Raw genomic sequence first — 14,107 nt, 5'->3', positions numbered from 1 at the left:
CAGTCTGGGACAAAAACCCTCTCATGCCGTGTCATCGTACCAACTCAGTGACTTCAGTGTGCTTACCTACAATTGCCTCCTCTATAAACTCAGTTTTTTTTTTCAACTCTCAGTGGAGGCTTTTTGTGTGTACTCTACCAGTTGTAATTGAAATGACACATGCTTGCTCTGTAATATGATTCCTTGTAGTGCACAACACACCGAGTCATACAGTTCTATATTTATAACACAGGCACAGATTGTCCTCTCAGGTTAATTTAGTCATTTTTCTTGTCGGTTTAGACCTCCACACAATGAAATGAAGTTTGAGTTCTATAGTTGAGAGAAGAAATGAACCAACGAAATAGAGTTATAGTCCTACTGTTGAGAGAAGAAATTAACCAATGTAGGGATGCTATTTGAGAGATTCTGTGCAAAAGCTAGGGAGAGGTAGATGTTCAGTGCCTAGGGCCAGAGTAGGGTTGCTGTGGAGTCTGCTGTACAGTATAAAGACATGAGAGGGCAATGATGTGAAAGACAGGGGTGGGGTGGAGCCAGGGTGTTTCAGGCTGCTGTAGGAGTGATGTGTGGCGCCTGGTCCCGGTTCATTTGCCACCCCACAGACGAACCATGCTGGTAGCCCATAACCTGCGGGCCCTGCAGTGGGTGGCAGAGCCAGTCCTGACGGGGCCTGTAGGATGTAGGCCAAGCCAGGCGTGTAATCCCCCTCTCAGAGTTGGTACGCACCGTCGACGTTGGAAAATAAATATGGAAGGGGACACTGCTAAAGATGGGAGACGGGAGTAGAGAAGGAGGACCAGCAACTCCTCAAAACCCCAAGTGGCTACTGAAATGACACTGGACAGGGTTTGGTTATATGATGTGAGAAAGTGTCTTATTGGGTAACGGCAATTACAATGTACACTTGTTCTTATATGAACATTTCTGCCTTCCTTTTTTTTTTGTCACATGCTATCAAACGTAAGTGTACGTAAATCACTGAAGCTAAAACACTAAGGTTGGAGATTTGCAATACCAGCGAGAAAGTCTTTTTTTTTCTGTTAACACTACCCACATTTTGCCTGCATTGGTTACTGTTGCTCTAGGTAAATTTTGCCCTCATTTTGATCAATTAACCCATTTCCTCTCAGGGAAACACTGTTTCTCAGTCAGCGTGAAGTTTCCGCTGTTTTGTCAACGTTCTGTCATTCGTTTTGCCTCTTCGCTCTTCGTGTACTCCCGTGTCAGAGTGACTGAATACCAGCTCTCTATACTATACAAGGCTCTTTAGACATGTAAATGTTGCCTCATTGCCGCGTCTCAATAATATTGACTTTCAATTACTCCCGAGGACCATTTTAGGTATTTTTGGGGGCAGTACAAAGTTGTTATTTTTTATTTTTATGAACCAGCTGCTTCTGGTCTGCTCACTGTGTAATCCGCATTGCCATTGGCTAGTTATGACTGTTTAATTATGACTGCTTGTCTTTATGTGTGGTTTATTAGGCGTACAACTGAGGTTTGTACTAAGAATATACAGTGCAAGGTTTTCCTTGTAAACGTTTTCTAATTGTAAAATCATATTGGACCAGGGGCCGTGGGTATCAAATAGGAAAGCTAATCTAGTATCAGACCCGTCCTGTCAATCAAATCTTATCAACTGTGATTTAAATGACAAAACTGATCCTAAATCTCCTACTCTGAGACGCTTGAAACATACAGCCCACCCCCCCAGATCACTACTGCAATAGTGATTATATGTTCCTGTTATTATCACAGTAAAGGAAATAAGTGAACATGTAAGATCTCAGTGGGCCACTAGATGGCATGCTGTTCCACAGGGAGCTGGATGCCATCCATGATCTGGTCTCTGGTCACCTTGTGTATGCTTGTGTGTTTATGTATTTGTAAGGGGAATGGCCATACTATGCCGTTAGGGGAAAAAAAAAGAGATTGTAAAAGATCACCCAGAACTTTCCAAATGTGTGTTTTTTTTTTTTTAAATGAGAATGTGTGGGACTTTATGCCCAATGACCGTACAGATTCATCCCCAGAGGTACTACTGATACTTACGGTTTGGATATGAATTCATACATATTATTTTGTACAAAGAGATCTTAATAACAGTAAACTAACTGGTATTCAGGCCTCCAAGTGTGGAGTGCATGAGTCCTTTCTAACTCCACAACGTCACCTTTAGGATCATCATGGACTTATTTGAGCTGTAGTGAACCCCTTTATTTAAAGGTTAAATAAACATATAAAAGTAATTTGTACGGTTGTCTATTGCAAGTGCGTTATCACAAATGGCAGCTGACAAAGTGCTGATGTCCTCTCTGTCCTGATGTGTTTGTTACAAATGAATCTAATGACACAGCTAGACATGTTGCCGGGACAACGGTCAAGGCAGACTTGCTTTTTTCTAATGAGAGAAACTGATTCCACTGGAAGAAGATGGGAAATAAGTAACCATTAATAATGAATTAGAATAATAATAATGAACAACCCTGCATTAGTGAGTCATTTTGTTATTGTGGACATGCTTTACAAGAAATGTTTGATTGTAGTAACTTATGTCCCCATGGTGACCAGAGAGAGACAGAGAGAGGGAGATTAGATTAGACCCAAACAAATAGATAATGACTTGACACATTGGAAAGAATGAACAAAAAAAACAGAGCAAACTAGAATGCTATTTGGCCCTAAACAGAGAGGACACAGTGGGGCATTGTACTTTCACTATTTGCACATCGTGACAGCACTGTATATATTAATAATATGACATTTGAAATGTCTTTATTCTTTTGGAAATTGTGAGTGAGTGAGTGAGTGAGTGAGTGAGTGAGTGAGTGAGTGAGTGAGTGAGTGAGTGAGTGAGTGAGTGAGAGAGTGAGAGAGAGAGAGAGAGAGAGAGAGAGAGAGAGAGAGAGAGAGAGAGAGAGAGAGAGAGAGAGAGAGAGAGAGAGAGAGAGAGAGAGAGAGAGAGAGAGAGAGAGAGAGAGAGAGAGAGAGAGAGAGAGAGAGAGAGAGAGAGAGAGAGAGAGAGAGAGAGAGAGAGAGAGAGAGAGAGAGAGAGAGAGAGAGAGAGAGAGAGAGAGAGAGAGAGAGAGAGAGAGAGAGAGAGAGAGAGAGAGAGAGAGAAGACACACCATTCGGTACGCCGAAATAAAGATTAGTTCTTTTTTTTATCAAACAGTAATTCACATCATAGAAACTTTTTTTGGTGGCTTTTGACATTTGCGCTGAGATAAAAAGTAAAACATCCCATGGTATTGCACACATGTTGTTACAACGGCCTGAGATGATTCTCAGAGAATAGTCTAAATCAGTCCTTGATTTGATAACTGAGGTCAATAACACTTGATCAGTGCCTCTTTGATTTACAATTTTGTCTTCACTCATTGAGGAACTCAAGACATACGCATGTATGACATTGTACATCAGTGGAGGCTGCTGAGGGAAGGACGGCTCACATTAATGGCTGGAACAGAGCAAATGGAACGCGGCATTAAACACATGGAAACCATGTATTTAATGTATTTGATACCTTTCCACTATTCCACTAGAGCCATTACCACGAGCCCATCCTCCCCAATTAAGGTGCCACCCAACCTCCTGTGTTGTACAGTAAACATAGCATGCCATGGCAATGTTAGATGTGTGGGAAAGTTAATGTTACAGGTTACAAAACGGACCTAAATTATTAAAGTTGATAGGGCCTCAGTAAAAAGGACTTTAGTAGTGTAGTTATTGTATTTGTATTACTGCATGAGTATTGTTGAAGGGCACCTAGATAAGGACTTCATAACACAATCATAATCCATACATAACACTTTAATAAGCAGTACATTAGTATTTCATAACAACAACCACATGTTGATATTTCCATTATGTACATTTCTGGTATAGACACATTTCACACTGAGACTTCAGTTTTTATGAAGAATGCTGTCAATCAAATCAAATCAAATCAAATGCAAATAGTCTGGGTAGCCATTTGATTTGATGTTCAGGAGTCTTATGGCTTTGGGGTAGAAGCTGTTTAGAAGCCTCTTGGACCTAGACCTGGTCCTCCGGTACCGCTTGCCATGCGGTAGCAGAGAGAACAATCTATGACTAGGGTGTCTTTTACAATTTTTAGGGCCTTCCTCTGACACCGCCTGGTATAGAGGTCCTGGATGGCAGGAATCTTGGCCCCAGTGATGTACTGGGCCGTATGCACTACCCTCTGTAGCGCCTTACGGTCGTAGGGTACTTTTGTACGTTGGAATAAGCCATCCCATATGGTTATCAGTGATTATCTTTGACTGAATGTAAGCAGTTACATTATGTTACCTGAACTGACCTCCTTTAAATGAACTGTTGAATACTACCCATAATTCCAAAGGGGTTTGATAACGTGGCGTGCAAAAGAAGACTCGTGGAAAGTTCAAGTACTGGCGACTTGTTGTAAGGACATAAAGACTTATCATTTGTGACATCAGTATAGCATCTGGCGTATGAGCCACACCCGAGGATTCTTTATTACCCTGGTTGTCCCTGTTTTACATGGCTTTCATGGTGTACTACGCCACTATCATCGACACCCTGGAAAAAGCTTGTGTCTCTATTTATTTAGATTTCTTTTGAAAACATAAATTGCAAGTAGGGTTTGAAGGTTTCAGACACACATAAATCAAATCAAATCAAAATCAAATTTATTTATATAGCCCTTCGTACATCAGCTGATATCTCAAAGTGCTGTACAGAAACCCAGCCTAAAACCCCAAACAGCAAGCAATGCATGTGAAAGAAGCACGATGGCTAGGAAAAACTCCCTAGGAAAAACTCCCTAGAAAGGCCAAAAACCTAGGAAGAAACCTAGAGAGGAACCAGGCTATGAGGGGTGGCCAGTCCTCTTCTGGCTGTGCCGGGTGGATATTATAACAGAACATGGTCAAGATGTTAAAATGTTCATAAATGACCAGCATGGTCAAATAATAATAATCAAAGTAGTTGTCGAGGGTGCAACAAGCACGTCCGGTGAACAGGTCAGGGTTCCATAGCCGCAGGCAGAACAGTTGAAACTGGAGCAGCAGCACGGCCAGGTGGACTGGGGACAGCAAGGAGTCATCATGCCAGGTAGTCCTGAGGCATGGTCCTAGTGCTCAGGTCCTCCGAGAGAAAGAAAGAAAGAGAGAAAGAGAGAATTAGAGAGAGCATATTTAAATTCACACAGGACACCGGATAAGACAAGAGAAATACTCCAGATGTAACAGACTGACCCTAGCCCCCCGACACATAAACTACTGCAGCATAAATACTGGAGGCTGAGACAGGAGGGATCAGAAGACACTGCGGCCCCATCCGATGATACCCCCGGACAGGGCCAAACAGGCAGGATATAACCTAAAGTTATTCAAAATTAATTTCCTTTGACTATATGGCAATCAATTAATGAAAAGTTTCCTTTATGGAGATACAAGGTTTTTCCAGGAGGCCGACAGTATCTAATCTCAACGCAGTGAGCTAATTGGCAATGGTAAGTGGGAACTAAGTAACAATATTCCTCCGTTGTTCTCATTGATAAAGTATGCCAGTTACAAGGGCACAAAATCTCCTCTGTAAAATTGACCGTGAGAATACACTGAAAATATCAGTCTACAATTTACGCATCGACTTTGTATCATGAACTACAAAAAAACCTTCTAGTAGTGGGGCGAATTCTGTCAGCCCAATTAAAAACGCTAGAACTCTCCCACCATCAATGAGCGGTTCATTAGGGGCTCATTGTCATGCTGGACACAGACAGACACAGAGAGAGGTCCCCTGGGAAATATGCCAAGGAGAGTCCTATAAACTAATGCTTTTCTCTTCTGAAATAGAACAGTGATACATTGTCCATGTGCCAGCCATGGGGAGGGAGTTGCCCTTGGCCATTTATCTTTGTATCCTTGAGGCCGTGCAGTAATCGCCCTATATTTGACATCAGCTTTAAATGGCCACATCAGCAGACAGATAATCAGTTAGATAAAGAAGAGCCAACTGGGGCCTCTATAAAAAGGGAGGCAAACGGGCATTCTCAGTCCCACAGTCCTGCCACAGTAGTACCACTGCTCACCGTAGACATGGCATTCAACGGTACCTGGAAAGTTGAACGCAACGAGAACTATGACAAGTTCATGGAGCAGATGGGTGAGTCGGTGTGTGTGTGGATGTGTGCAATGTGTATGTGCATGTGTGTGTGTACTGTATGTGTGTGTGTCTGTGTTTTATGAAAGGTGATGTTGCACTTCTTAATGAAGGATTATATTTCCAATGTGGCTTGGTATGATCAGCACTTACATCAATGGTATAAGCTACTGTCAGACTTATAGTATCATCCTATATGATACTGTCAGACTTAAAGTATCATCTTATATGATACTGTCAGATTTATAGTATCATCTGATACGATACTGTATATGTGATACTGGGGTGGCAGTGTAGCCTTGTGGTTAGAGTTTTGGACTAGTAACTGAAAGGTTGCAAGTTCAAATCCCCGAGCTGACAAGGTACAAATCTGTTGTTCTACCCCTGAACAAGACTGTTCACCCACTGTTCCTAGGCTGTCATTGAAAATAAGAATTTGTTCTTAACTGACTTGCCAAGGTTAAAAAAAAATTCAGATTTATATTATCATCCTATAAGTCTGACTGTGTCATATAGGATTTATAAAGCAAGTGTTGGTATGTTGTGTGTGACTGTGTTGGTTTTGAGGTAATCTTTGATCCTGTGGCTTGTTTGAGTATATGTGAGTTACCAGTCAGAGGCGTGCTGTATTGCAGCACAGCTATAATAATAGCTCTTGGCTGTTGCCATTTTAAAAGCTTGTCAACAAGCACAAGCTTTTTTGTGATCTAGGTAGGGTCTAATGGGTAATATTATGGTGACGGACGCGCACCATTTCCAGACAGTTAATATGAATAAATTAGCAAATTGGACCTTGGACTTAATTGATAACTCCTGCAGTTTACAATTCTTAAGTACGTAAACACAATGTGAATAAAACATGTTTAGTATCCCAACTTTGGGCTTGAACCTTTACTATCTATCCAGCACTTTAGTATTTACACCAAGAAACTCAGACCCACGCCTCATCTACAACACTCTATATATCCAGCAATTTAGTATTTACACCAAGAGACTCAGACCCACGCCTCATCTACAACACTCTATATATCCAGCAATTTAGTATTTACACCAAGAGACTCAGACCCACGCCTCATCTACAACACTCTATATATCCAGCAATTTAGTATTTACACCAAGAGACTCAGACCCACGCCTCATCTACAACACTCTATATATCCAGCAATTTAGTATTTACACCAAGAGACTCAGACCCACGCCTCATCTACAACACTCTATATATCCAGCAATTTAGCTATTACCCCAAGAGACTCAGACCCACGCCTCATCTACAACACTCTATATATCCAGCAATTTAGCCATTACCCCAAGAGACTCAGACCCACGCCTCATCTACAACACTCTATATATCCAGCAATTTAGCCATTACCCCAAGAGACTCAGACCCACGCCTCATCTACAACACTCAATCTACTGCATTTTCCAACAGGCATCAATGTGATGAAGAGGAAGTTAGCTGAACATGACAACCTCAAGGTTATCATCGAGCAGACAGGAGACAAGTTCCACATCAAGGAATCCAGCACCTTCCGTAACAAAGACATCGACTTCACCCTGGGCGTACAGTTTGACTATGCACTGGCCGACGGCACCGAAGTCTCAGTATGTTTCAACTCTTTCAACCTAGACTTATTTTAGTAGGCTATCGTACACAGTATCCAACAGACAGTTGTAGAGATTGAAATCTAAACCAAGTCATAAAGCCTTCATAAAATGTAAATCCTCCAAATTACTTCTGCTTCAAATTACTTCTACTTCTGCTAAACTGTTGTCATGCTCAGAAAAAGTGGAAATTGTGCTGATAATGGAGTTGGAAGATTTGACCATTTACAAATCAAATCAAATCAAATCAAATTTATTTATATAGCCCTTCGTACATCAGCTGATATCTCAAAGTGCTGTACAGAAACCCAGCCTAAAACCCCAAACAGCAAGCAAAGCATGTGAAAGAAGCACGGTGGCTAGGAAAAACTCCCTAGGAAAAACTCCCTAGAAAGGCCAAAAACCTAGGAAAAAACCTAGAGAGGAACCAGGCTACAACCGGTTATACGATGTAAGCCTTCTGAAGTCTGGCAGTGACCTATGCATGACTGTACACTGTAAAAGTGTTTTGGAGATTTAGTCCATATAGAGTAACCCATTAGAATAAGTTTACAATGAATATATGTATATTTGCTGTTATCAGGGCAGCCATTCACTCCGGTTGGCTGCCCCCCGGGCTAGCCATTTCTTTACAATCTCATGGTTGGCTAGCCATTTCTTTATAAGCTCATGTTTGGCTAGCCATTTCTTTATAAGCTCATGTTTGGCTAGCCATTTTTTATAAGCTCATGTTTGGCTAGCCATTTCTTTATAAGCTCGTGGTTGGCTAGCCATTTTTTATATAAGCTCGTGGTTGGCTAGCCATTTCTTTATAAGCTCGTGGTTGGCTAGCCATTTTTTTATAAGCTCGTGGTTGGCTAGACATTTCTTTATAAGCTCATGGTTGGCTAGCCATTTCTTTATAAGCTCATTGTTGGCTAGCCATTTCTTTATAAGCTCATGGTTGGCTAGCCATTTCTTTATAAGCTCATTGTTGGCTAGCCATTTCTTTATAAGCTCATGGTTGGCTAGCCATTTCTTTATAAGCTCATGGTTGGCTAGCCATTTCTTTATTAGCTCATGTTTGGCTAGCCATTTGTTTGAATCGACTTATGCCCTAGATATATCTTATCTCAAGATACTGTTTAACCCATGCATCGATAACAATGGGTGATTTGAGCATATATAATGTCTACGAGCGACGTACATTACAGTCGACACCGTTAACCCTATCTGTCCCACAGGGTGCCTGGGAGATGGATGGAGATGTGTTGAAGGGTAAATTCACCAGGAAAGACAACAGTAAGGTGCTGACCACCACTCGGGCCCTGGTGGGAGGAGAGCTAGTACAGGTCAGTGTGGAAAAACCCACATCATGTATCTTTATCTTTTGAAATTATCTTTATAGTGTTGTACCACTTTATACCAGAATAACTTGAAGTGATATGTTTTTAATAACCAAATGTGAGTTCTTAAATCTTTAATTTTGACTTTTTTCCCCGACTTTTTGCAATTGAATGTAGTATATTTTTTCTCGTAACTGTTACCTTCTGCATAATCCAGTCTTGTTGACTGTGAGCATGAATCAAATCAAATCAAATAAGCCATTAGAAATCATTTTAACTTTTACAATCTAAAAGGTTATAAATGCTAATGCATAAAAATGTACATAAATGCAGATAAATGTTTATAACATGTATATACGCCACCTATACAGTATATTAATGCTTATGAATGAACATTTGTCCTACTGAAACATTACCAATATTATTGTTATAACTGCATAAGCATTGTAATCATATCAAGATTCATATTGTAGTCTCTGGTGTACTCACTGTGCTGGTACTTCTATTTCAATGAAAATGGCAACCTTTTTACATTGATTATGGACTCTCTCTCCAACAGAGCTATAACTACGATGGAGTGGATGCCAAGAGGATTTTCAAGAAGGCTTAAAGGGATTCATGATGAATTTCTATCTCACATACCATTACGTTTTTTCTAACCTTAAGAATATGTGGCAAGACTTTGGCTCAGGTGCCAAATTTAAAGTATAAGTCAAAATTTGCAGTGCCTTCCCCTCATTCTCTAAACCCCATGTACCCCCAAAAAATAGCTCCAATAGTTCACTATTGGATGAAGACCGTATCACCCGCTGAAGAGCCCTTAAGAAGGTGTGGACCACAGAATGAAGAATTAGAATACTGGAATGGTCATGAACATTCTTATGACGGTATAAAGGTTAGCTATTTTGGTCAGGAAGTTGATCAACCACGGTTTGCCAGTGCTGTGATAAGATATTGTGTAAAATAATGAATTTTAAGAACGTTTCTGCACTGGTATGTTTGTTAGCTATCTAGCCAGCCAATTTTCGAGGAATGATTCCATCAATTTTTCAAATTAACTGCCAATATTCCATTGAAACAATGCAATCAATCCACAGCGATACAGTGGTTGAAATCAGATGATGAAAGGACTTAGTTGTAAATGCAACAAGTACTGATATTGTATCATATAAAAGCACTCACAGCTTTCAAAGAAAATAAACATTTAGACATTTATGGTCTGTTTACATGTATTTTAGAAGCTATTTATACAAAACATTTGTATAAAACAAGTATAAACGGTGTTTATAATTATATGACAATATTTTAGTTTGTAATTATATTACACAATTTCTGATATATCACATGCCTTACTTTTATTTTCCTGCATGAAACAAATCTGGATTATGCCTCGACTGCCATTCATTCCAATTAGACTGGTTTGGATTTCTACCTGACCAATATGGCTACCATTTCCATCTCCATTCTAGAACTTTGAGGGTTTATGACATAGCCCCTCTAGTAAATGAATAGCAATTCCACAGAGTGGCCCACTAAGACCCTCCATAAATTCATAAAGCAAGGAACATTATGTTGGCTGATATACTTCCAGAGTGACTACAACCTTTGAACAATCAAGATTAAACTCTCCACTGAATCCAGAAAGGGATTTGTCATCTTTGGTGTACATTTAACAGGTGTCCTTTTATACTAAACTTTTTTTTTTAAATAATTGGTCTTGCACAATAAAAATACTTTAATGTTCCAGTGAATTGTATATGCCTGCATGATTTTTTGAAAATGTCACTGTGAGATTTGTTATCATACTTTACGTGAAGCCTCCATCATTGGCCAATGTAAAAGTGTCATAAATAAGTCGTATCACGATACAAGCTGTTATTTAGCTCAGGAGTCAATTGTCCTGAACTGACATAATCTGTCATGACAATTTCTATCATCGTCTAGTCTCTACCATTATTATGACAGCACTATGTGGACCTTCACGTTGAAGTGTTTTGACAAATCATTAGGAGATTGTTGGTAACACTGACAAAAAATAGACTGATTCCTCAAAACACCCCTGAAAAGACAATCCAAGACAGTGAGAAGGTCGACAAGATGTCGGAGAGGGCTTCTCCAGAATATTAATGTAACTTTAAAAGGGGCAATCTGCAGTTGTTACATCTGTTTTATTTTTGTAAACTTATTAATGGTATATACCCATTGATTCTTTAAGAATATAACTTCTAAAAGCCTCATGAGCTTCTTTCAACTGTCTAACCCCATCAGTTTATAAACATTGCTCTGTCTATGAATTTCAGAGTGGATAAACTACTCCAGGCCCTTCCCTCAGCTTTTTACCAAAACAGAGGCGGGGTCCTCATTTTCAATTGGAGATTGCCCCTTTAAAATCTACACATTTAATAGTCTTTAACATTCTAACAGTTTATTGTGTTGCTAGATACATCAATAAGCTCTGTTGCCTACATAGGTATCTACAGTGGCTTCAGAAAGTATTCACACCCCTTGACTTTTTGTTGTTGTGTTACAGCCTTTATTTAAAATTGATTAAATTGAGATTAGCCTACACACAATACCCCATAATGTCAAAGTGGAATGACGTTTCAATTTTTTTTTACAAATTCATTAAAAATGAAAAGCTGAAATGTCTTGAGTCATTAAGTATTCAACCCCTTTGTTATGGCAAGCCTAAATAGTACAAATCTGCATAACAAGTCACATAATAAGTTTCATGGACTCACTCTGTGCAATAATAGTGTTTAAGATGATTTTTGAATGACTACTGCATCTCTGTACCTCACACAATTATCTGTAAGGTCCCTCAGTCGAGCAGTGAATTTCAAACACAGATTCAACCACAAAGACCAGGGAGGTTTTCCAATATTTTGCAAAGAAGGGCACAAATTGGTAGATTGGTAAAGATTTTTCTTTAAAGCTGACATTGAACAGCCCTTTGAGAATGGTATTAGGAATTACACTTTGGATGAGTGTAATTCACTACAAAGATACAGGCGTCCTTCTTAACTCAGTTGCCGGAGAGGAAGGAAACCACTCAGGGATTTCAACATGTGGCCAATGGTGACTTTAAAACAGTTACAGAGTTTAATGGCTGTGACAGGAGAAAAGTGAGGATGGATCAACAACATTGTAGTTACTCCACAATACTAACCTAAATGACAGAGTGAAAAGAAGGAAGCTGGTACATAATACAAATATTCCAAAACATGCTTCCTGTTTGCAAAAGGCACTAAAGTAATACTGCAAAAAATGTGGCAAAGAAATGAAGTTCGTGTCCTGAATACAAAATCAAATCAAATTGTTTTTGTCACATGTGCCGAATACAACAGGTGTAGACCTTACCATGAAATGCTTACTTACAAGCCCTTAACCAACAATGCAAAACTAAAGTAAAAAAAAAAGACCCAAAAAAAGGAACACAATAAAATAACAATAATGAGGCTATGTTTGGGACAAATCCAACACAACACATCACTGAGTACCACTCTTCATATTTTCAAGCATGGTGGTGACTGCATCATGTTATAGGTATGCTTGTCATTGGCAAGAACTAGGTTTTTCTATGATAAAAAGATACGTAATAGGGCAATGCACAGGCAAAATTCCAGAGGAAAACCTGGTTCAGTCTGATGATAATTTTTAGGAATTTATTCACACTATTTCATCCTTCGACAAGATATAGTCCCGACACAAATCTAGGGTCGTATCCAACCTGGCCATTTGTTCTTTCTATCTGTTCCATTGCCAGGGATGTGTCCCAGACGCGACCCAGTCATTCGTTCTAAGTGTCCTATTGCCATACTGGCTGGCAACATTCAAATCCTTTGCTTGCTAGCTATCCAACTACGGCTAATTTACAGCCAAGTCGAACAGTGCAGCCAGAATAACAACAAAGTAGATGCATTTGCATTTGTTTAAGCTGTTTTCTAGTGACATTTATTTGGATACATCCATAACAATGAGCAAATGACGCTCAATCTCACCTGGCGTAGAAAATGTGCTCTTTCGTCAGGACTTTGTTGTTCAGAGGAGCTAGCCAACAACACAGCTAACACAATTACTTCAAACTGAAGCTGGAAAGACTGCAAACTAGCTGAACTTTGATTCATTTGACCTGTTTTTTATTGATATTTATTTTTATGTATCCCTAAAAATAATGCTGATTCATGATTTCGACTGGGTGAGAAAAGCTGCCTGCCGGTCTGTCTCATCCCGACTCCCAACACATTCATTACTATGCAACAACTGGAGATCGAATTTAAATATTGAAACGGAGAGACAGACAACAATGTTTATACAAATCACCGCTGTTGAAAACTAAATGTTATAATAGAAATATGAGATAATGTCTAGATGCTTTTTATAGCGGAGATCAAGTTTATAAATAGCCTGGCTGGGCTGATGAGACAGTGGATTGCGCAGTCAGATGGAAAAGAGAAAATAACATTTTTAACGTCATAGATTTATCTGGTGGTGACTTGTGGAATGGACACCAGCTAGAATGCAGTTTTAACCCATCAGTATTCAGGATTGGACCCACCCGTTGTATAACATGTATTGACTCAGGGGGTTGAATATTTTATTTTGAATTTTTTACAAATGATAGAATTTTTCTTCCACTTTGACATTACAGAGTATTTTGTGTAAATAACTGACTAAAATGCCAGTTAAATCCATTTTAATACCACTTTGAAATACCATACTTTCTGAAGGCATTGTTCAAATGTCACTGCCTACTTTTTAGGAATTTGAATCAGTGGACTTTGAGATCAAAGCTGGACAATAACAACCTGTTATCAAGATGTCGTAATAAAGATATGATAATGTCGATTTGATGAAGATTACATTTTATAGGTCTCATATTTTCACAACAGTTTAGTGGTGGTGAGGGAGGAGTTAAACATTGCTCTTACTTCCAACCACATGATGACCATGACTTGCAGTCATGTGCTGAGAAAGTTCAATGAACTCTGCAGTAGGCTACATTTAGACATTTTGAATGGCATGAAAGT

At 39.4% G+C, this 14,107-nt stretch overlaps 1 protein-coding gene across 1 annotated transcript; it reads left to right on the top strand.

Moving 5' to 3' along the window:
- The first annotated feature begins 5,894 nt into the window (after positions 1-5,894).
- On the top strand, positions 5,895-10,721 carry LOC106608508 (fatty acid-binding protein, intestinal). Its single transcript, XM_014206454.3, has 4 exons — positions 5,895-6,153; positions 7,580-7,752; positions 8,976-9,083; positions 9,637-10,721. Exons 1-4 carry the CDS (start codon positions 6,087-6,089, stop codon positions 9,685-9,687), a joined length of 399 nt encoding a protein of 132 aa, XP_014061929.3. The 5' UTR covers positions 5,895-6,086; the 3' UTR covers positions 9,688-10,721.
- Positions 10,722-14,107: the final 3,386 nt, after the last annotated feature.

The sequence above is a fragment of the Salmo salar genome, chromosome 07 (assembly GCF_965601325.2).
Source record: "Salmo salar chromosome 07, fSalSal1, whole genome shotgun sequence".
NCBI classification, from domain to species: domain Eukaryota; kingdom Metazoa; phylum Chordata; class Actinopteri; order Salmoniformes; family Salmonidae; genus Salmo; species Salmo salar.
The sequence above is the reverse complement of the archived record's forward strand: the minus strand, read 5'-3'. Positions and strand labels throughout refer to the sequence as shown.

Coding starts and splice junctions, on each gene's coding strand:
- LOC106608508 (XM_014206454.3), top strand. CDS start 6,087: ATGGCATTCAACGGTACCTGGAAAGTTGAACGCAACGAGAACTATGAC. Junction 6,154..7,579: donor CAAGTTCATGGAGCAGATGG/GTGAGTCGGTGT, acceptor ATTTTCCAACAG/GCATCAATGTGATGAAGAGG. Junction 7,753..8,975: donor CCGACGGCACCGAAGTCTCA/GTATGTTTCAAC, acceptor TCTGTCCCACAG/GGTGCCTGGGAGATGGATGG.